The sequence below is a fragment of the Xiphophorus hellerii genome, chromosome 14 (genome assembly GCF_003331165.1).
Source record: "Xiphophorus hellerii strain 12219 chromosome 14, Xiphophorus_hellerii-4.1, whole genome shotgun sequence".
Lineage (NCBI taxonomy): Eukaryota > Metazoa > Chordata > Actinopteri > Cyprinodontiformes > Poeciliidae > Xiphophorus > Xiphophorus hellerii.
The window spans coordinates 5,178,428-5,200,136 of record NC_045685.1 but is presented as its reverse complement, the minus strand read 5'-3'; the positions used below and the strand labels follow the sequence as shown (position 1 = coordinate 5,200,136).

Below are 21,709 nucleotides of genomic sequence, written 5' to 3'. Positions count from 1 at the left end.
GGGCCCCGATAATAATAATGCCGTGTTTAACGGTTGGGAGTTCTGGCGGGGGTCACGGGTGAGGAGCGCGGTGGGAGTTCAGACGAGGGTCGCCTTCAAGACGAATCTCGGCTGCGGGCGGGGATTTTTGTGTGTGTGTGTGTGGCAAAGTAGAAAATCAGATGAGGCCAGCGGGGAATATAAGCGAATTACCCCTAAAGAAAACTTGCTGAAGGTAGAAATGGGCCTTGAAGGCAGAGATAGCTTCCAAGAGATAATCCGCTCTTTTGAAGGGAAACTGTTGGAAAGAAAAAAGAACCTTTTCATCCTCCTTCATTTGGCTATTTTATCTTCTCTTTACCCTGCAGCAGGTATGATGATTTTCTTTCTCATCCTGTCTTCCTCCTATGGCTAGAAACATGCATATTGCAACGCGATTTCAGGCATAAAGAGAATGATTGAACAACAAGGACGACGGTGCGGTTCTGATGCCGGATCAGGATCATTAACTAGCCTGTTTCTAAGGGAGTGGTTTTGATTTGAGCATTCCGACACAAGAGAGCTCGTTAGGCAGTTAAATCTGTTGGATGTTCTCTCTAGTTAAGCCATTTTTATTATCTAACAAGATGCTTGTTGCCAAACCTTTGACTCGACAACGACGTCGTCACCGTCAAACTACAACTTATTCATTAAAAAGGGAAAAACTGGCATTTAAAACGTTCCGGCCGGCTGCGCTTCTCCAAGGTCTGCCACGTCGTGAGACCACTGCTCAGCTTCATTAAGTTAAGAGACCATCAAGGAATCTCGCTGACGAACCTCGTCGCATAAATTTCCATGTTTACACATGGGCCTCCGTTTTGTGGAAGTGCTTGTTTTTCCAGAGGCAGAAAAAAAAAAAAAAAAAAAAAAAAAACCACATCCATTCAAGACCAGTTCACGAACCGCTTGCCTTGACGCTCGGCGACGGAAGTGTCGCTAATGAGAACGAGGTCACGGCTTCGATTGCGACAGACGTGGAAAGAGACAGTAACCGAAGCTGTGACACTCTTTATTTTGGCGGCACACACAAGCTTCTCGCCCCGGTGTGTCAAAACAACGTGGAAGAGTACAGGGGCTGACGGGGAAATGAAAGCAGCTTCCTGGCAACTGGTCGCCGTATCGGACTCCAGCTCCAGTAAAAAGGCTTGAGGGAAAGAAAGGGTAGGGAAAAATGCTCATTTTTATCTCGTCCATGTGCCAATCAATCACCCGGATTAGCGGGCGGACTAAGGAAGAGATAATGTATGCAAACGTATTCAATCAAAAGCGGTCTCTGAAGCTTTTAGCTAATTGACACCAATCAGGCATTGTGTTCTTTTGCCTGTGAATGGCATCGGACCGACTGCCTTTCACTTGGCCGGCGAAACGGAGGCGCTGGGAAAAAGGGGGCCAAGAGAAAGGCGAGGTTTAACAGAGGGGAATGGGTTTAACAAGGCTGTAACACTGCAGAGAAGAATGTCTTCTTTCTGTGGACTACTGGAATGGGACTTACAGGGACAGGCACACAGCAAGACAAAAAAAAAAGAAAATAAAAGAGAAAACAAAAAAAGGAACCACCCAGATCCAGACGGACACTGAAGAGAGACGCAGTTTCATGTTTTGATAGAGAATACTTGTTATTCACTGCCCACCAGAACTGCTCTGATGTTCCTGAAAGTGAGCCGTTTTGCGGGGACAGAAACAACAATGTGTCCCTGAGAGTCTGAATCTCCTGTTCATGGTGTCATTTACAATAAGCTTCGTCAGCTTTTGCTTGAAAAGAAACCCTTTTCAAATATTTATGGCTTAGCTTGTAAGCTAAGCAATAGATGCATAAGCATCAAAGTCAGTCTTTTCCCCAAAGAAAGAGATATCTTACGGGAAAACCTTAAAATGATTCAACAACCAGATCAAAAAACCAGCTTAGTACAGCTAATATTTCAGGTGGTTTCTCCAAAGAAGACATTTTATGTCTTCTTTGCCTGTCTGCCATTATGGCCATCTGCAACATGAGTCTAAGTCCATTCCTTTTGACCAGTGAGTTGACCATCTAGCGTCTTCTGGAGCCTTTGCTAAAACCACTTAGGGGACATATGTGGGATTATAGTTGTGCATGATGTCCAGTAACAGCCAAACTTCAGCTTCCTCACATGGAAAAAGCAGGAAGCCAACTATAGCGCAGGGCATTCTGGGTCAAAACCACCCCAAAAAATGCACAAGTCTTGTGCTAGAGGAAAAAATGACTCGTGGTTTCTTGCCAAGGACAAAAGAGTCATCCTACAACCGCTAAAACTCCACTCCATTTTTATTTACATTTTGTGAAAGAGGAAGTTGCGCTCAGTGTCTGCAGGTTTTGTGTCGTTTCCTTCAGTGGTTCCTATTTCAGCGCCCCCACAGGTGAGGCTGGGAACAGGCTTTTCAAAGAGTTTGGATCTATTGGCAAAGTGCAGGGTTAAAGTGAATTGCTCCAGCTGAAAATGTAGCAAATGTTGCAATTTTGGTGCCCAGTTGGACCGAGTCTACTGGAGCATCAGGAGTGAAAACGCTCACTATCTCTAATAAATGAGAAAATAATGACATTCTTAAGTAAAACAGGAGAAGTTCTTGAAACTCCAGGAAGGATCTTAGGTGAGCGGTGACATCAAGTACGGTCTGCTCCACTTGCAGATCCATCGTTCTTGCCTCCTTAACAAGAACAAACTTTAAACTACAGTTGCCAAGTATGTACTTCCAAGAAAATACTCTGGTATTGAGAAAGTCGGGTATTGTAAAAGTCATACTGAACTGCAATTTTTTTGTGGCATAACAGGTAATATTTTATATGCTGGTGAAGATTTTGTAGTTTAAGTGCAGGAGTATTTGATCTTAATTTGTTGCATTGGATGGTAAAATAGTCTATCCTTTTCTTTTTCTCAACTTAATTGAGTAAAGTGTGTCTTGGCCATGTCCAACAATGACCTGCAAATAATCCCACAGAGAAACACGGATATCCGCTGAACAGCAGCTCTACAAACCTCTCCCAAACCCAAAAAAGAAGAGATGCTACACTCCGGAAATCAGCTTGTGTTTTGGCGCAGCTTTTTGGCACTAAGCCGTTTTTCCGAGGCAAACGAAAAGAAAGGATGATAATGAGAAAGGGATTACCAGAAGAGAAAAGGAAGGAACAAGTTGGGCCTGTTACTGAATACACACAGACTGACAAAAAAGGGCAAACAAGCTTTCCTCTCTCTGCTTCTGTTGCCCTGCTGGAGTGTTGTTTACTCCACCGCAGCAGCGGCGAATCTCTTCGGGATTCTGCCTGTGTGCGCGCGGCGTATGGGCAGGGGGTTCTTCCAAATAATGCATTTGCATACAAACAGGCTGCCCCGATTCACAGAGGGGAGAGAGGGAGAAACGCATGACGGGTGGGGAACTCAAACACGCAGAGTGTTGAAGTACGTCTATGCACAAGTGAACGTCGGTTAGTTTCCTCCCAGAAAGACAACTTTAAGAAAAGGGGGGGTTTGTTTGTCCTCTTGTGGTGCTGAGGGGCGCTGGATTTAAACAGAGTGGAGAATCTCATTACCTACATGATGCACTGCCTGTGTTTACTCACGTTATCACGAAGTGTCTGATGCTCCTTCAGACACTTCCTCTGCTCCTTCTGACCAAAAGAAAAAGCAAACCAACTGACTTGGCCACAGTGACGAGGGAGTAAATATCATTTTCTCATTCTGAAAAGAACCCCTCTCTGCTACTAAAGCCGTCGCAGTTTGAAAAACGTTGCTACAGTCCGCCTGAGATGAGACGGGGTGATTTTTTTTTTGTCTTGGAAAAAAAGCACAGCACAAAGCTGAAAACTGAGTAGATAAAGTTCTAGCCTGGTAAACACCAACCCAATGTCCTGTCGGCACCGCCTGCAATTAGCAATGAACGCCGGTGATATACTTCTTTCCATTTTAAGTATTCAAACACAAAAGGTAAATATTTTTACAGCACATACAAACCATTAGACATGCTAATGAAAAGGTCATACTGACGTTTACTTCAGTCTGTAGGCGCACAGCCATACTGGATACCAAACATACGGTTTCTCTGTGAAGTCTGACTTTCCCAGGGAGAATTCCAGTTTAAGGGAGTGTTTGCATTGAGCTTCTGCTCATCCAAGCTCCCAAAGAGACCACAGCATTTTTAATTATTGTTCACATTTTCAGTTACAACAGCGCTTTTATACATTTGATCGACAAGTTGTGTTTTTAAATGTCCACTGGTTGAAGCAGGTGAATCTAGTGCCACGCCTGTTGGCTAAATAATCCTTGGTATGTTGTTTTTGTTGCGACTTGCTGCAACAGTGGTTGACCACTGGGAGGTGAACAAAGACCTGAATCTAAAACATCAGCTGATTTTTGGGGGAATATTGCTTAGAGGTTTTTCCATTGGATGCGAGTTCACTTGAGAAAATAATGGGTGTAATGAGTCATAGATGCATTTTACAAATCCTAATTTTATCTTAAAAGTCCAAATATCCTGCAGTGTCTAAGTTCCTCCAACTCTAAAGGTGACTTTCAGGTAGTTTGATTATTTTAGAGAGAATATACTGGCGCACCATGTCCTATACTTCAGTTAATACCACCCATATTGAATTGCCTGACAGTGGCGTATAAGCAGAGATCCCTTGAGCTCCATTCTCTCATTCCTGCAGCAGCATTATCCAGCTGGCCAAGAGACAGTCGCCCCAGCAAGTACAGGGTATCCCTACTGAATCCCACTCATAAAGCCACTTTAAATGTTTTCTGCCTTTAAATGTCATTATACTGATAATGCCGATCAATAATGGACATCTGAGGCATAAATTATGGTTTGAAAGATTCAGTTGGTACAGTTTGGTCAGATAAAGTTTTGTGCTTTTATATTTTCCTTCTGCGTACATGGACTTTCACTTGAAACTTGTTTTGTTTCTTTTATTTAGTAAGGAACAAAAAGATGGGTCAAACTAAGTTTATCTGCCTTTGAGACACTAAGATAGTAAATCACAAACTTGATACATTTTTCTCAATAACCTTATCTAGTTTGGTCTTTATGAATCACCAACAGGTACTGGCATAATATAAAGCTTTGTGTGCCAATAATTTAGTTAACTTTTTCAAGAAAAATGATAACAATGAACATCAAAAGGAATTTGGTCCTCAACCAAAATACAATCCTAAAGAATTTTTCGACAAATGTTTGGTTTTGGTCCAAAAATTTCTCATGTTTTAATCTAAAATGAAAAAAAAAACAACCATAAAACTAAAAAGAAAAAAATACATCAACACTGACATTGACATTAGTGACAACTTCAAAGTTCCAAAGAAAAAGACTGAGCTGGGTTCATGCAATGCAAGGTTAACAATTCCACCAATAAAAATCATTTTCTCCTCCTCTTGATAACTTTTCAGTAATTTTGCAGTACTTTTCTAAGAATCTAAACAGACAGACCGATTTGGAAAAACCATCATAAATTATGTTTATGGGGGAGGTGGCCGTCGCTCCATCATTCACGCCGGGCCTTGGGGTATAAACGCGTCACTAGGGTGCGAGGACGGTTCTCCATCTATTTTATTGTACAACTTAGGCACTCGCTGGTAATATTCTGATGACTCCCACATGCTGGCCTCAGGGTGGGCACACTGACTGGCATCCATAGGGGCGATCCGTCCCATCAGACACGAAGACGCAACAAAACTTTACGTGCAGGAATTTCACCAGTCGCGTGGCTGAAGGAGCGTAAGCGATCGTCGCTTCATTGCACAAGTCCCATAGGAAATTAATAGAGGTAGAGCGCTCTAGTGTGTGGAACCCTTTAGAATGGAGTGGGTTTTTTTTTTTTATTTTGTAATTTCTATGTATCTATTGGTATTTGATCTAAGGTGAAAAAGAAAGTATTTCTTTTAGAGAAGTGCATGAAGGAAGGCTTTTAATTGCCAATTCAAATCTGAACCTTTGCCCAGGTTATTAAACCCCACACTAACAGCAGACCAGTCTGTACTGAAGCCTACATTTCCTTCTGTCAGAGTGTCATGCCTTTTTAGTGCTTTCCTTTTACATCCGAGCCTAAACTCACCTGACTTCACTCGTTCTCTCGCGAGCGGCACTCCAAAGAGTAATTGAATTTGTCGCTTCTTTGCTTCTTTATTCTCACTCACGGGAACACATCAGTCAAGCAAAAAAAAGTACACGGCGTAAAGTGGGCGAGGGACACACGGCGAGGCGGAGAGGGAGCGAAAGAGAGAGGGAAAGCAACAGCCTGGGAAGTGGAGTGTGTTAAACCGTTGCCAGCCTCTGATCGCACCATGCGGCCTCGTGTTTTTCATGTAAAACAACCGCCGTTCCTGACAAGCGCGTTTGTTGAAAAACCCAGCAGAGGAACAGAGTTTCAAAAAATATTTATATAAATAAATAACTCGACGTAGTGTTGTTTTCTTCTGTCTTTTCTCCTCTTTTCCTCCCACACCCGATCTCCTCCGACGCCACACCTCCCCGGATACACCGGCGCGCTAATTGCCGTCGACATGAGTCAAACATTCAGCCCACTTTTTTTTTTTGCCGTTTTCAAGATAAAAAGAGAACTAGAACTGGCTGGCTCTGTGTCTTTCAACGCATGGTAATTCATGTTTTACTGCTTCTGGACCCTTTTGTGCGAGCACGCAGGTGTGGTTGGCACGGAAAGTGAGCACATCGTTCCCAGTCGAACAAAAGGACGCCTTTGAAGTGCAGGCAAGAATTTGAGGTAAAAGCTCAGGCTGCATGATAAACTTTGGGTATCTGGCAATATTATAAACCCAGCTAGGAAGACACACTTTTTCCACCATTCTGACAAATAATACTTCTTGTCCACCCTGTTAAATAAAGTAATGAAATACTCTTTATAGCCTTTCAGAAAGATCCTAAAATATAGAACTGGAAGTAGTGCAAAAGAACGTCTTTGGGTCATTAAAAAACCTAAATAAAAATCTAGGGTTTCTCTTTGAAGTCAATACCTTCAGCAAAGCACAGTTGATGAATGCTGCTTCCTATTAACTGTGAGGAGGGAAGAAAGAGTGTTCCAAATCAAATTAACTTACTGCTAATTAACTCTATTCACTTCAGAGATGGATAGAGTGAGAATTAGCTAAAAGCAGCCCAGGACTGTTCTGGAGACTCCAGACTAGGAGGAAAAATCATTTGTCCTCACCATCGTTCCTGCTTAATGTACAAAGATGTCATGGTCTCTCTGTGGAGCGATTAAAGCGGTGCGAGAGTCAAACAGCAGTGCTCCAGCGGTCATCGCAGAGTATCCTTCACCAACTCCAGAGGAGAAAGTTTTGGGCAGAGCTGATTGTTTAAACTTTTGTGGAAACTGTCGCTCAGGAGGAAAAGAGGCGAGTTGGCGTTCCTCAAGGACCACAAATGATCGGACTGATGAACGTCAAGATTTAGTTTTCAAATATTGCTAGCTTACTTCTCTGCCATCGGGCTTTCCTTTATTACTTTAGTTTCACGAGTTTGCTGTTGTAAGACCTATTGAGAACTTTGTTTAATGTAACGGCAGCCAGATCGCGTGAGTTGTCATTAGCGACATATCCATAACTTCACCTCCCTTGGTAGAGTACATCCGGTTGCATTTCAAATAAGAGCATCAACATAAATCATACCGTCTAAAAGGGGCAGTATTATGTAAAATTAACAGTTATACACCATGTTATTCCCTTAGCACTGTTAGCAAGACTTTATAGACAGAGGTCCAATTTCAAGGCGTTAACTCAGAAAGTAACTATAGCATTTTTACAACAACTGAAAGTAATAGTTACTTGAATATAGTATAAAATGCCACTATGTGGCTGGAAAACGTGATACTGCCCCTTTAATAGTCAACTGTAGCAAATTTTTAGAGATGATTATAAGTAGGGAGGGCTAAATGTTGCTACCTTGGGATTACATTAAAAACAAAAGCCATATTGGTTACTGAGATGGTGCGAAACTGATTTTAGTTAAAGATAAAACAAAAAAACATTTTTAAAAACTTGCTAAGCTAGCCTTGGGACAAAGAAATTGTACCCTTGACTGGCTTTTTATTTGTTCAACTCTTTAAAGCAGTCACTGTAGATGATTTCAGTAAGTTCCTGAAAGATTTCTGCTGCTGGAAGTAACTAATCAGTGCTTGCTCTGTAGAAACACCCACTTTGAGTCCGCAGAGAGTCCCTCTCAATCAGAAGGCTGGCGAGGCCATCCTCACTTTCCAACCCCAGATTCTTGAGGTTTCTCCAGGCAAAACAGTACAGCTAAGGTGTAATTTCCAGTCTTTACATCCTAAAATCTGCAAAATCCAAGCCTCCACTGCTGGTTTTTTTATTATAATTTAAAATACAAGACAAAAAATTCCAAACTAATTACAGATAACGGTTTGAGCAGCCGACGCAGGTGGAAATATATTCCCCAAGCTTAAAAAGAACGCATGGATCCACATCCACAAAGGACACGCGACTAACTTTTGATCTCTGTATCGTTTTCTCACATAATGCTCAACTTGTATATAAGGTACCTTTGGAGGATACAATAAAAGGAGATTTACAACTGAAAGAAAGGCTTCAAAGTGATGCGTCACGATGAAAGTGAAATGCTGAACAAATCCTAATGGACCACATTTTAACATTCTCTCCAGAGCTCTGTAGGATCAGCTTTCCTATTGTTCCAATAATAGCAACAGGGAGCAATACAGGCTACCTCTATGTAGCTGTATAGGACTGGGTACACAGAAGCTTGAAGGAAATTATGTAAATGAACTACCTAAACAAAGTTCATTAAAAGACACTAGTAAAATTAAATGTATATATATATATAAAAAACTTCTCAGTTTGAGTATATTTTGTTTTAATGTGATTCCTTTTGAAAAAGTCCCACATTTTCCAAACTACGCTGCCATTTCGAAAGAAAAAGTCAACACGAAAGATGCAACGGTATTAAGTGTTATGATCTACTCGGCATAAAATGCCATCAGATTGTGCTGCAGTCAATTTGCCTTGGAGAATGAATCAGGGAATAGTGTCATACCCAAGTTGTACTGTACTTCCCACTCAGAAAATCGATTGGATTTTATCATTCAGTGCCATGTACTTTTTGAATCACAAAGCAATAACATTGCGAATCTCTCTATTTTCTAAAATCTAACAAAACTACGTGGGCCACTGTTTTGGAGAAACAAGCGGCCAGATGTGCAGATAAAAATCTCTGCAACTTTTACAACTTCTTATGTTCAAAGTACCTCCAGCTTTCCAATTTGGAAGTTCAACTTTGGGGGAATTTAAGTTTTCAGACTTTTTCTGAGGCTGGTATGCTCAGAAACCTAGCTTTAGCCAGTTAGCAGCCTCACTGGTTAATCATTTTAATCACCAATTAGACACAAAATATGAAAGAAATCCATACCATATATAAATGGTATTTGTTTAGCATAGAAGCATAAAATTATCTTCCAGATCACACATCGCTGCATTTTTTCCTCAAACTGTGCCACATTATTTCGGGTCAAAGTCTGTCTCACAAAATGCTGACCACTTTCTATTAGCATGAGACGCTCCACAGCAAAAGTAAAGCAAGGTTTTAGTAGGAGCCATTAATGTGAAGGTGAGTGCTTTCAACTTGGCAAATTCTATGTTTGAGACACTTGTGAAGTACAAAGGGAAGGATTTCTTCAGTTCCAGCCATGTTGCGTTAATACATGGGTTTGGACTGGCAATACTCAGCTATGTAAGCTCTAAAGTATCCCGCTTGTCTTTTTTTTTTAGCTGAAAATAGAAACGGTGACCTAATGACGGACAAAACATGAATGACTTCATACCGAGATTAGCTATGACACTACTAGCTAACCACTGGTTGCTAACAACCCTTAAGATGGGTTGTTCGCACTTGTTGTTTCCAATAAGTGCTAACCTAAACAACTACTTAACAATTTTTTCAAGAAGTCCAAGTTATTTAATCGTTTTTAGTACCAATTCCAAAACAGAGTTAGAAATAACATAGTCCTAACTCTAGGACCATGTTAAGTCTAGGACCATTCTTGTCCAACAGTGTTGGAGAGCAACCGCCATATATGGACAACTCAAACCGAGGTGGGAATATTTTTGCACAGATTTGAATTTTAGAAATACAATTGTTTTCTTGTAAAACGCTTAAATTTGTCAAAGAAACAAAATGGTATTTTTAGTTTAGCTGAAACTCTACAATTTCATAACCTTTCATCTTGTCTCAGCTGGATGCGTCATTACACCAAATCAAACCAATGTAGCTAGCGTTGGTTAGCCGCCACCAGTTAATCTTGAGCTAGTGGTAGCTAAAAATTAACCAGCACCTGTTGTTTCTAACAGGACCACATTTGATTGTTCTTACAATTTCTCCGCAATACATTTGAAAACAAAATCCTCCCCCCGACAAAATTTTTTTTTTAAATTCTAATAAAAAAAAAAGTAGATTTTACTATAAAGAATTTAGCTAAAATGAACAGTTAAATCCACTGACACTGCCTTTACAAAAAATTTAAAATATTATTTTAACCAGAAGAGCCTTTTTATTGAAACCATATAAGCCCCACAGCAATATATTTCTCAGGCTCTCATGCAGGACGGGTATCAGTCATCCATGACAGGAAGCCAGGAGCCAGTCAGCAACGTTGGAGAGACACACTGACAAGATGTATCCTGACGGCAATGTCGGCTGGCAAGAATGTAGTGCCTGAGCTTTACTTGTCATTCAGAGACAATGCTGAGAAAAAGACAAGGAAGAACCGAATGTATGTAGTATGAATGAGGTCATACAAAAATATAAAATAAAAAAACGTATGGAGGTTGTTGTTTTTTTTGACACGTTTAAACGATTTTCCTCAAAGGAACAACCAGAAACCAAATAAACTGTTTAGAACATGAACAGACTTAATGTGACTGAATAGCTTTCACGTTAAGTCAAGATGGTTCGTGCGACAGCAGATGTGACAAAAGAGCAGGCTGGCTCATCCGTGTGTGTGTGTCTATATACACACCTGCATGAGCCAAGATTTAGCATGCAAAAGGAAGGCATGCATCCCATTATAAAACATTACGCTTCCTTCTAAATACTCGATTTAAATTCAACCAAACTCATGTTTACATCAGATGTATCCCACAGGGAGGTAATCCTTGGACCTGATTGGCTACAATGAAATGTTGATACCTGAGGGCGGAATGTGGGGATGGTTGCAAGAGGCAGAGGATGAGGCTTAAAAGAGGCATCTTCTTTGTGTCTCTACGCTAAAACAAAGATCAATGTTAATGGGTTAGAACAGGTCAATATTTAGATTTGCTCCCAAACTGATTTTCTTTCAAAATCAAAAGTATCTTCTAACAGATTATAGTACTTCATTTTTCTCTTCATTTGACTTTGATTGTCCTTAATTCTGCTCAGGGTTGTAGGAGGGACAGAAGTCTATTCCAGTCTTCAACAGTACATGTCCTCTTGTAAAAGAGATTTTTTTTTATGCTAATTAATGTTAAGATTTTGAAAATGGACACATCTGTTGTATGGTATAATGGAAGCACACTAACAACCAGGCAAACACAACGTAGTTATGCTTCCATTACAAATGTGTGCAAAACTGTCAATATTCTGCAAGTGTTAAAAAAAATTTTTTTGCCACTGCGGTGTTGCCATTAAATGAGATAAAGTTAAACTCACAAGTGAATAAGCGTGTTCACATGATAAGTCATTAAAAACATAACGCGCCATCATCATGCTACAACTTCTTGTCCTCTGCCCCGTTTCCATCAAGTTATTTTGGCAATGTCAAATTGCACAATTATATGGTCAATGGAAACACAGTTGTTGACACCCAAAAGCAATTTCTTGACACCAGTCTCCCTTGCTTGCATGTCAATGGAACGCAAAAAGAAACCAGTGGGGCGTGCCGTGGTAGCGGAGGGGTTAGCGTGACCCACATTCAGGCAAAACGTAGCCTCGACGCAGCTGTCGCGGGTTCGACTCCCGGACCCGATGACGTTTACCGCATGTCTTCCCCCCTCTCCTTCCCCCTTTCCTGTCAGCCTACTTTGAAAAAAGGGACACTAGAGCCCACAAAAAGACCCCTTGCGGGGCGATAAAAAAAAAAAAAAAAGAAACCAGTGTACATAGATAGATGCCATGTATGTATGGAGAAAATGTGCATACCATTTTGACCAGTACGTTAGGTCCAGTCTCAAGCTCCATGTTGTCTGGCTCTATTCTTTCATATATTGCCTGCATATCGAGGTTTGTAAAGTGCAGTTAACAGATCTAGGAGGCTCTTGAGAGATCACCCAGGGGATCCCAAGATATTACAAAACCCCAGCAGCAAGTTCTGGCCATGCCCTGTGGTCTCCAACTGGCACTCACCTGGGAAAGCTTTAGAGAGCATCCTGATCCTGAAGCTGATTTTATCCACCTGTATCCAGAATTTCATTTTGCAAGTGATCCATTACAAGACTACAGATGAGGGTCAGAATCCTGAGTGCACGTAGTTGTTGAGCCTTTCCTTTGGCCTACCACCAGGGGAAATCTGCAGAATCTGTGAGGGTGCTGACCATAATCCCATTCTCTGGATCCAGTAATTAAAACAGATGAGGAAACCTCTACCAAGCAGTTGTGAGGGGCAATAACTTCTTTAGATCTTGTAAAAAAAAAAAAAAAGTTTTTTTAAATCTGCGAAAATACAGAAAAAGCCACCAGTTGGAGCAGTTGTAGCAATTTCTCAGCATTACATTTCAACACCCATTCACTGCTTCTCATAGCAGTCATAAATTCAGAGCAGTCACAGCAGCATCCTCTGAAGTAGCACCACAGATTTACAATCAAGCTGAACCGTCAGTGCAACTCTTTCAACCGTCCCAGGGAGAAACATCTGCTCCGAGCTTGGCACTTTGTCGTGCATACATGAAATTATAAAAGCACACAACGTACTTTCACCACCTTTTCATTCAGACTAAGGACCGAGCAAACCGTGAAGACGTAATGTAAATCAACACTACCTTTAAAAAAAAAAAAAAACTATAAGGGTTTGAACAGTCAGAATTCACCCTGGAGAGTTCTTAAACCAGGAAATGGCAGAAATAATTCACAATTCCCACATGGGGGTTGAGGGTGGGCCAGGAGTTTGGACTGTCAGCGCCCCTTTTGGCGCTCGTTAATCACTCAGGCTACCGCAAGACAGCCCACCAGGGATCACCAGAACACGTGCGCGCACATTTTTTCCTCCTAAACAGGTGTGGTCGCAGTGTCGCTTTTTAAAACCTGCCTCTCCCCAAAACAATCGATCCACATAGAATAGAGAAACCCCATTATACGCCCGGTCCAGTTTCCAAATGCATACATCAGGTAGACACACACACACTGAGCGATGCTGTTCATCGCCACAGAGAAGACAGAAATAGATGGAAGAAGAGCTGGGCTCAGGGTTCCCCAGGGCTAGCCAACGACTCAGAGAAGAGAGGCACACACAAAGAGAGTCCTTTCAGTGGTGAAGGCTCTCTTCAGTCAGAAAGCTGGTGTCATGTTATACAGCTTCACCCTTGGCGGGAAGTCCTCTGGGAACCGAAGTTCTCAGTAAATAAAAGCCGTTATGTTACTCTGGAGAACAAATTTACTCCTGGTAGGTGAAAAAAAACCATTTCCAACGCTTTCAGTTAGATTTCTGACTATATCACAGCACTGAGACTTCATTAAGGAAAACTTAACAACATTCCTCTTAACAGTAAAGTGTTGGTATTAATGGATCTCTATGCTGCATTTCCATTACAAATGGGTGCAAAACCTTGTCGAAAAAACAGTTTTGTGATTGCGGCGTTTCCATTGAATAAGAAAAACAAAATCGCACATGAATAAGTTTGTTCTCGAGATAAGTCATTAAACATGCCGCGCCATCATCCTCCAACTACTTCCTGTTTTCTTCTTTGTGGTTTGTGCCAGTAGCAACATCTGGTTGTTGATCATGTGATGCCAAAAAGTGTTTCCATTGAAGTTTTGTGAAATAAACCAATTTCGATAGCGACAAAAGGAAAAATTATATACATATATATTATGTATAATAAATCATCCTAGCGCCAAACTTTTAATCAAAAAACAAGAGATGTTTCAAAATGGCCATGTTTCAATTAAGAAAATTTATTTCAAATGTCAAATTGCACAATTATATGGTCAATAGAAACAGCTACAGATAATCATCATGTACCGACTGGAAAAGTAGGTGGGATTGTCTGGTATGCTGCTGAATTAGTTCAAATGCAAATGTATTAGACAAGTTTGTGTCATTTATCAACTACAAATCTGAACTGAAGCTGCTTTCCTTTAATATCTATATCTTGTCCCTAGTTTAGGGATAACCCCATATATGCTGATGACTCAACTATTTTTTTTTTGTCATCAGGTTTGTCACAATAACAAATTTTACTGGATGATAAATTGGCCCTGAAATTACAACAAACAACTATAGTCGTTTTCAAACCATTTTCAAGGAATATAATGATAAAGGCATATTAATACAAGTTTTAAAGATCAACAAAGTTTTGATTTTGTAAAAAACTCGCAATACTGGAAGTGGAAGAAAAGAAAAATAACCACGCAAACAAAACCATAAATTAAATGGATTATGAAATCTGTAAAAACTGCCCTTCACAAAATATCAGAAAGGAAATTCAACTACTTTTAATTTTCATGCAATGAATTGATTAATAAGTCACCACATAACATTACAGACAGAGAGTCTGCATGTTTATAAGGCCGACAACTGGCAGGGGCAGAATTTAAGAAAAAACTAGTGAAGATTGTTTACCACTTTCAGCCCTTAACAAAATGCCTTCTTTTAAATGCCAGCTTGAGAAAAACAGACAAGTGCCTTTAAATTCAGCTGATTTCAACCGAAAAGGTCAGAAGTTTGGGGAAGAAAGAGCCTTAAAGTAACACTCTGTCAATCAAAAACAAGCTTTTAAAAAACAAGCTTTAAGCCACGTCTTTTCTTCACTGAATGTGGTGTGCTAAATCATTTATGTGTTTTCAAAACACATAATAGGCATAAAAAAAAAACTCCTAGAAAATGTAGAAACTCATTCGGGTTAGCATTTTTTGAATTGTGCTTCATGAGAGTCCCACCTAATCTGCAAAAAAACGAGGTTTCAATTATGTTCCTAAAAGCCAAAATTATGTGCGATATGCATGTCACCAGACCAGGAAGCTCAATATTCCATTCAGCATACCGAACTGAGGAAGTTTGTGGAATTTTATGTAAGCTGTTATGCAAGTAAGATGATACAAAATTAAAGGGGAAAAGATTTTTGCTGTTTTTTTTCCCCTGCTGACAGCAGATGTATTACCGCCATCTGCCAGCCTCACCCCCTACCACTAAAATGTTTTTTTTTCTTCTGAAAACTAATGGTGGGACATGAATCAAGTGTCAGATTTATGTTTCACAAATGATAATGGTAAAATAGGTACATGATGAAATATTGTGAGCATACACGAAAAGGTGTAGATGCAACAAAAGCTTTAAAAACTTGACTTAGGCAAAAAAAAAAAAAAACGGAATATCTTTAGGACTTTTTAAAGAAACTTGCTGGAAAGTTTCAGAGTGTGGGGTGTACTTCTTACCAACATGGTGAAAGATAAATCAACATGTGTGGGTGTCCTTACTGATTCCAACATCAGCATATTGTGACATCTGTGCGAGCCCACATGCCAAGGAGTTATGAGGCAGCGGTCTGGTTTCATTGGAACTTATCCTTATCATAGTCCGTCCAGTGGGCATGAAACTATGCTGGCGTCGCGATACAAGAATGGTTGAACGAAAGAAAAAAAAACGGTTTCCAAAAGTGTGATGTGGTTTGTAGACATTAGCTACAGTTTATTTTTCTGTTTTAGACTAGACACGTGCAGTTTTGGCATGTCCCAGTGTCAGTTAAGGACCAGTTCCTGGTTTTAACATTTTAAACTCGTAGCTTTAAATGTGTCTATGTCATTGTTATTCAAAGGAATATTTTTGCAATGATAGAAGCTGCCCCAATTTGAACAAGCAACCAATGTTCTTACGTACCTACCTACCTATACACATACATGCATACCCTATGTACATACATGTGTACTAAGAGGAATTACTGTCATACGACTAGCTACATAAAAATCTATCTAACATTGATTTCTTTCCCTCCCATTTTTCCATTTGACATTTGTACTAAATCTTGTTTGGCATTTCAGGGTTAAAATGCAGATGCTGTAGGATATGAATGAAAGTGTATTGAATTTTTGTTGTAGAAAACAAAAAATCAATCTCATTTTTCCTCTACACACACACACACACACACACATCTTTCTATATTCAGAGACTTTGAGATGTAATGGTTAAGTTTATGGTCAGGGTACAGAAAGGAATGGAAGTCAAACTCTAACCTAAACTAAATTTACACCTTAAATCCTAAACCTACCCTCCTGTATTTGATCCATTGAGCCTTCCAATGTGTCAAATACAAGTTGACGCACACACACACACACACACACACTCCAGTTCTGTGGAGATTGTCCAAGAAAAAGCTGTACTGCGACCTCATCCATCAACTGACCAATCACAGCTAGCCAAAGAAAAGTGAATGTCCCTTCAAAACAAGAACCCAGGAAAGCTCATATGAAGCTGGTATCAACAGCAGCACTTTTACTAGCAAACTGTTGGGGCGATTTATCTTCTTGCTAAAGCACTTTGGAGTCTAAGAGGTGGAGGGTGGCCTCCATCACGTCAGACCGGACATTATCGAGACTGATCAACCTGGGCTCTTGACCCTTTCAGCGGAGATTTACCTGTAGAAACCTTAAAGACTCAAAACTGACATAATGAAACCAGAAAGGGGGTGGAGATTCATTTTTACCTTCCATCCATCTGCACACTGCTCATAAATGTCAACCCTAGAGAAATTGAATGGCCCCATTTTTCTGTGTTTATTAGACCGAGATGAACTCACTCTTTTCGACCTTTCAGTGTACACACGCAGTTAATTGAGTATAAGGCAGGCCTGGAGTACTGGAAGCAAGCGGAGCGCTGGGCATGAGGATCCCCGCGGATTTATCGCCTCGTTTGGAGAGAAAAAAAAAATGGAGGAAGTTCCTCACAAGACAGACAGGAGTCCAGCAGCAGAATGTCAGTTCTTTATTAGTTGAATGAAGTCTTAAATGCCAAAGCATTCCTCTACCATAAGGTATTTCTGACATGTACTATGACTTCAATGCTGAGCTGCTTGGCAACATCGGGACTATTTTAAACTGTAACTTGAGCTCAAGCTTAAACAGAGACTCATTTTAAACTTTTTGTATTTGCTTTTAGAGCTACATCTGTTTGACTGGAGCAGATTAACCACCAGGTGGATCCAACTCACCGCAGAGCAAGCTGTTAAGTTGATGCTAAATCCAGTGGATCTACTGTGAATCACGTCCTGTTCCCAGGAACCGCCCTCTTTCTCTGGACCCGAGATCGTCCTCCTACATACACACTCTAAAATGCATCTACCTAATGGCTGTCATGATGAGGGGGAAAATGAGCCACATTAGCTCTCATTAAGTGACTCATAAGAGTTTTAAACTGCTTCTACACCAGTTTCCTTCAGCATATAGCTAGGCTGCTAGCTCAAGCTAATGCTAGTTTCGTCATAAAAAGGAAGAATTCAGTTTCAAGCTGTCATTTTCATACATCTCTAATCTGTTCCTTAACGCATTTTCACTTATAAAAACATAATGTCTGCCGCACCGTCACACTACACTTGAGATTTATTGAGAAAAAAAAAAAGAAAATCAATGTATATTTTTCTGTCCACTTAAAATGTATGGATTGCTTTGCATTGGTTTGTCACATAAACTCCAATAATTAAAAACTTGTAATTGTATAATTAAAAGTTTTTAAGATCTGAAACCAAATGAGATTTGCTAGTTTTTGTGTGGTAGAAAGACCAATCATTGTTAAACACAAATGTATTTCTCTTCATCTTACAGCTTCTGAGCTAATTGAACTTATTCACAATAGTACTTGTATATTTTTATTTACGTTACTGCAGCATTTTCCATTTTGATATTGCAAAATGTAACAGTATCAAGTTGTCAAAAGTGCAAATAAGCAGCAAAGCCAAACACGTTTAGCAATTTTTTTTTTGTCCATAGCGGCCATATTTGCTAAGAGCTCAGAACTAAATCTCTGCCTTCAGGAGGAATTTAGGTCTTTATTCTGACCTGAAACTTAGAACTTCCAGCTTCCAAATTGTTGACTAAAAGAAGAAGAGTGACATAGCATTTTTGGCTAAAGGTCAAAACTCCTGATTGATGTGAGGAAAAGTGCAGCAATGAAAGAAAAGTCTGAATGGGAAACATTGAAATATTTGTATTTGTTAAGAGGAAAATTGCATGATTACAGTTTTAGCATCACAGGTTAAAAAGCTCCACACAAAAAAAAAAATGTTAGTTTACAAGCTCCAGCATGCTAAACGTAGCAGTCCAAAGCAGCTTCTCCTTTCACACAGATTTGCATTCAAAGCAGTTCCTCAGTTTCATTCTTCTAATTCTCCAAGTCTGCAGCTTCTTTTCTGCTCTTTCACCTCCTCCACTGGCTTTAAATCAATACAAAACACAAACACATATTCAAGCTCTATCTTGCGTTCCATAATACATCGTTCCACACGTCACACTATTCACCAAACAATCTGTCTCAATCCAGCAAGCGGTCATTTCTCCTCCTCCCAGACAGAACAGCAGCTATAGACAAAAACGCCTCTGACTGCCGGGGACGTCCCCAGCAGACACCAACACCCCCCACCCGCACCAACCCACAAACCCCCGCCTGGTGTCTGTCAATATCCATCCACAGACGCTGCGTTTGTTTACAACGCTCTCCATAGACTGAATCCAAAGCCTTTAATTTCAACACTGCAGATTTTATTCCTAAGGATATTCTACAGATATTACTGTAGACATAGAGGAAGACAACATGTGACTACAGTTTACTGCTGCTGGGACTCCTGAAGGCAAGCTGTCTGAATAAAGTACTCACACCCCTTGTCATTTTGTCATTTACCAAGTAAAAACTTTACTGAATTTTAATTGGGATTTTCTGTTGTGACAGACAAACGGATTAGAGTGTGACTGTCAAGTAGCAGGAAACAGATGCGTGGTTTTCAAGTGTTTTGTTTACAAGTAAAACACTGCATTTCAAATCAGCAATCCCTTCAATCCGACATCCTCAAATAAAATGAAGGATATCCTGAATTGCCTTCAGGAGTCACTAAAAGTAAACAAGAGTCCGTCTGTGATTCAATCTCAGTATGAATCCAGCAATTAGAGAACAAAGCATCATAAAGACTAAAACACAGCAGACAGGTGAGGCAGAGATTCATCAGGCTGCACAGATTTCCTTCGTTGTGGGTGATCGGCGACGACCCCATACTTGCATGTGAAACTAGGGCTGCGGGACATGGCTTAAAAATAACATCTGATTTTTTTTCTCTAAATAGCAATTTCAATTTTAATTGGTTTCATTTTAATTTCAAAATTACCAGTGAAAGAAATGTTTTTCTTTTCTTTTCAAAAACTGGCTTTTACTTCAATAATTCCGTCTGTGAATTGACCTGAATTCAAGGTTGAGATAAATAGAAGTTGTAAAACATTCTTTTTTTCTTTTTTTTCTTTTTTAGCAAAATAGCAGCTCTTGAGTGGGTTAACGTCACCCTGGAAACCCAAGGCGAGAATTGGTGAAAAAAAATGGGACAGGTGAGAACTGATGCAAGGAATGAATGTTAATCACTGAAGAAAACTGCTGGAGGACCAAACCAGGCAGCCAGAGCTACGATGGAATAATTAAAAAACAAAAATAAAATCAAACTACCTTTATCTGATAAGAAAACCACAAAAACATGCCGCACCTTTCAGAATATTGACCCAAAACCCTGAAAGCCATGCATCCTTTCCATTTCATAATAACGTCCCTCCATCATATCAAATTCCAATTACACATTAATAAAGCTTCAAACCAGTTCAAACAGAATAAATACTTTTGAAAGGCACCGTACCTCCATTATGATCATTACCTAAAGCAATGCAGCATTCCTGTCTAACAAAGCTTCGTTATCATTTCTGTCATGGCTAGCGCGCGCGCGCGCGCGCCGCAGGTCTCCGGACGCGCTCGCGCACGCACCCGTGCCGGACTCCCTCGGAAAGGAACGGAACGGAATAACGCACAGAGGCACTAATGAATCCAAAGCAGTTTTCTACAAGTTAATCAGCACCGTTGTGGGTAAAGCACGAAGCATTCTGGGAGTTGACCGACAACATGCCAGGAATCCGGGCACTGTGCGACCTGGACGGAGGATACGGTGTCATGACAACAAAAGCCCATCCAGCGCGCGTGTAGATGGAGCACCTGAACGCGTAAAAAAAATGTAAAAATAAATTTTTTTATTTTTTTTTTTAAAAGCTGCGTTTTTGATCCTCCTGTCTCAATAAGTTGTTTTAAGGGGGGGACCGGGCGGAGGGGGTCTGATGGATGCTGGAAGTTGATAAACCGGGGAGGGATGTGGGTGGGGGTGTGGTGGTGGGGAGCCAGCGGCTCGTGACGGGACGGGTTACTCACGCTGCTGTTCTCTCCCGTCCAGTGGACCATCGCCTGGTTGTGCGTCGCATCTCCTTTCAGCACAAACGAGCTGCTGAGCAGGGACATCCGTTTATCCCAGGACACGGCTCTCCTGGCGCGGGGCTCCCCGCCACCGCCGCCGCCCGCGTCAGACGTCCGATCCTCCCCGCTACCGCCGCGCCGGCTAAAAGACCCGCTGTCCCCCTGCACGGCTCCGGGCAGCGCCGTCCACACCGCCGCGGCGGTCAGCAGGAAGATGCAGAGGCTCGCGGCGGCCGCTCGTTCCGGGCGCAGAGTTCCCATCGCCTTGCCTTGCTGGTTTATTTCTGTGCGCCGTAGGAGCGCGGAGACTGATGGAAGAGGCAGCTGATGCTTGTGGGAGACGGATAGGTGCACACTGGAAGCTGGAGAGGCAGAGAGTGAGGGTGGGACGCTGAAGAGGGGAAGTGGAGCGAAAGCAGACAGTGCGAACAACGTGGACGCGTCTCCGAGCCAAGAGCGGTCCGCAGGAACGGCGCAGCGGTGCCATCTGCCGTCCTGCAGCTGCAGCGAGCCGCCGCCGCTCCACTCAGTCCGTCCTCATGTGGAGTCAGTGGGGTTGGGGGAGGGGGGGCAGGGGAGGGGAGTTCACATGTACGGACCTGCTGGTGGGGGGGTTTCTAACGCGGGGGAGTCCAAACGTTTTGTCAAGTGGCCCAAAACTGTCAGCTCTAAAAGACAGGAGAAAATTTTCGCCCCCCCCCCAAAAAAAAAAATTAACATAAATCTTGAGTTATAGAAAATTTTAGATTTTCTGATTTTGTTTTGGCAAATCTTTGGACTTTTTCCAACTCAAATTCAATGTTTTGTTTTGAGAAAATAATCTAAATCAGTGTTGGGGCTTTTTTTCCATCAAATAAGGTCTGAATTTCATAAATTTCCTTTTTCTTTTTACACAAAAGTTGAGATTACACATTGTATAAAAGTACTTGTGGGCCAAAAATAAATAAATAAATAAAGAGGAAGTTTTTCCAACCTACTCAACAATAAACTAAGCAATAAATATTTTAATGAAACCAACAATCAGATTTTTGTGAT

At 41.0% G+C, this 21,709-nt stretch overlaps 1 protein-coding gene and 1 long non-coding RNA gene across 2 annotated transcripts in view; one reads left to right on the top strand and one right to left on the bottom strand.

Moving 5' to 3' along the window:
• The window catches only part of sorcs2 (sortilin-related VPS10 domain containing receptor 2), a 308,171-nt gene extending 287,236 nt beyond the window's left edge, over nucleotides 1–20,935 (bottom strand). The window contains exon 1 of the mRNA XM_032583365.1: nucleotides 20,633–20,935. Coding sequence (XP_032439256.1) covers nucleotides 20,633–20,935 — 303 coding nt within the window. The remainder of the gene's footprint in view (nucleotides 1–20,632) is intronic.
• Nucleotides 19,596–21,367, top strand: LOC116732844 (uncharacterized). Its single transcript, XR_004341896.1, has 2 exons — nucleotides 19,596–20,441; nucleotides 20,655–21,367. It is a non-coding gene; the product is annotated as an uncharacterized LOC116732844 (long non-coding RNA).
• Nucleotides 21,368–21,709: the final 342 nt, after the last annotated feature.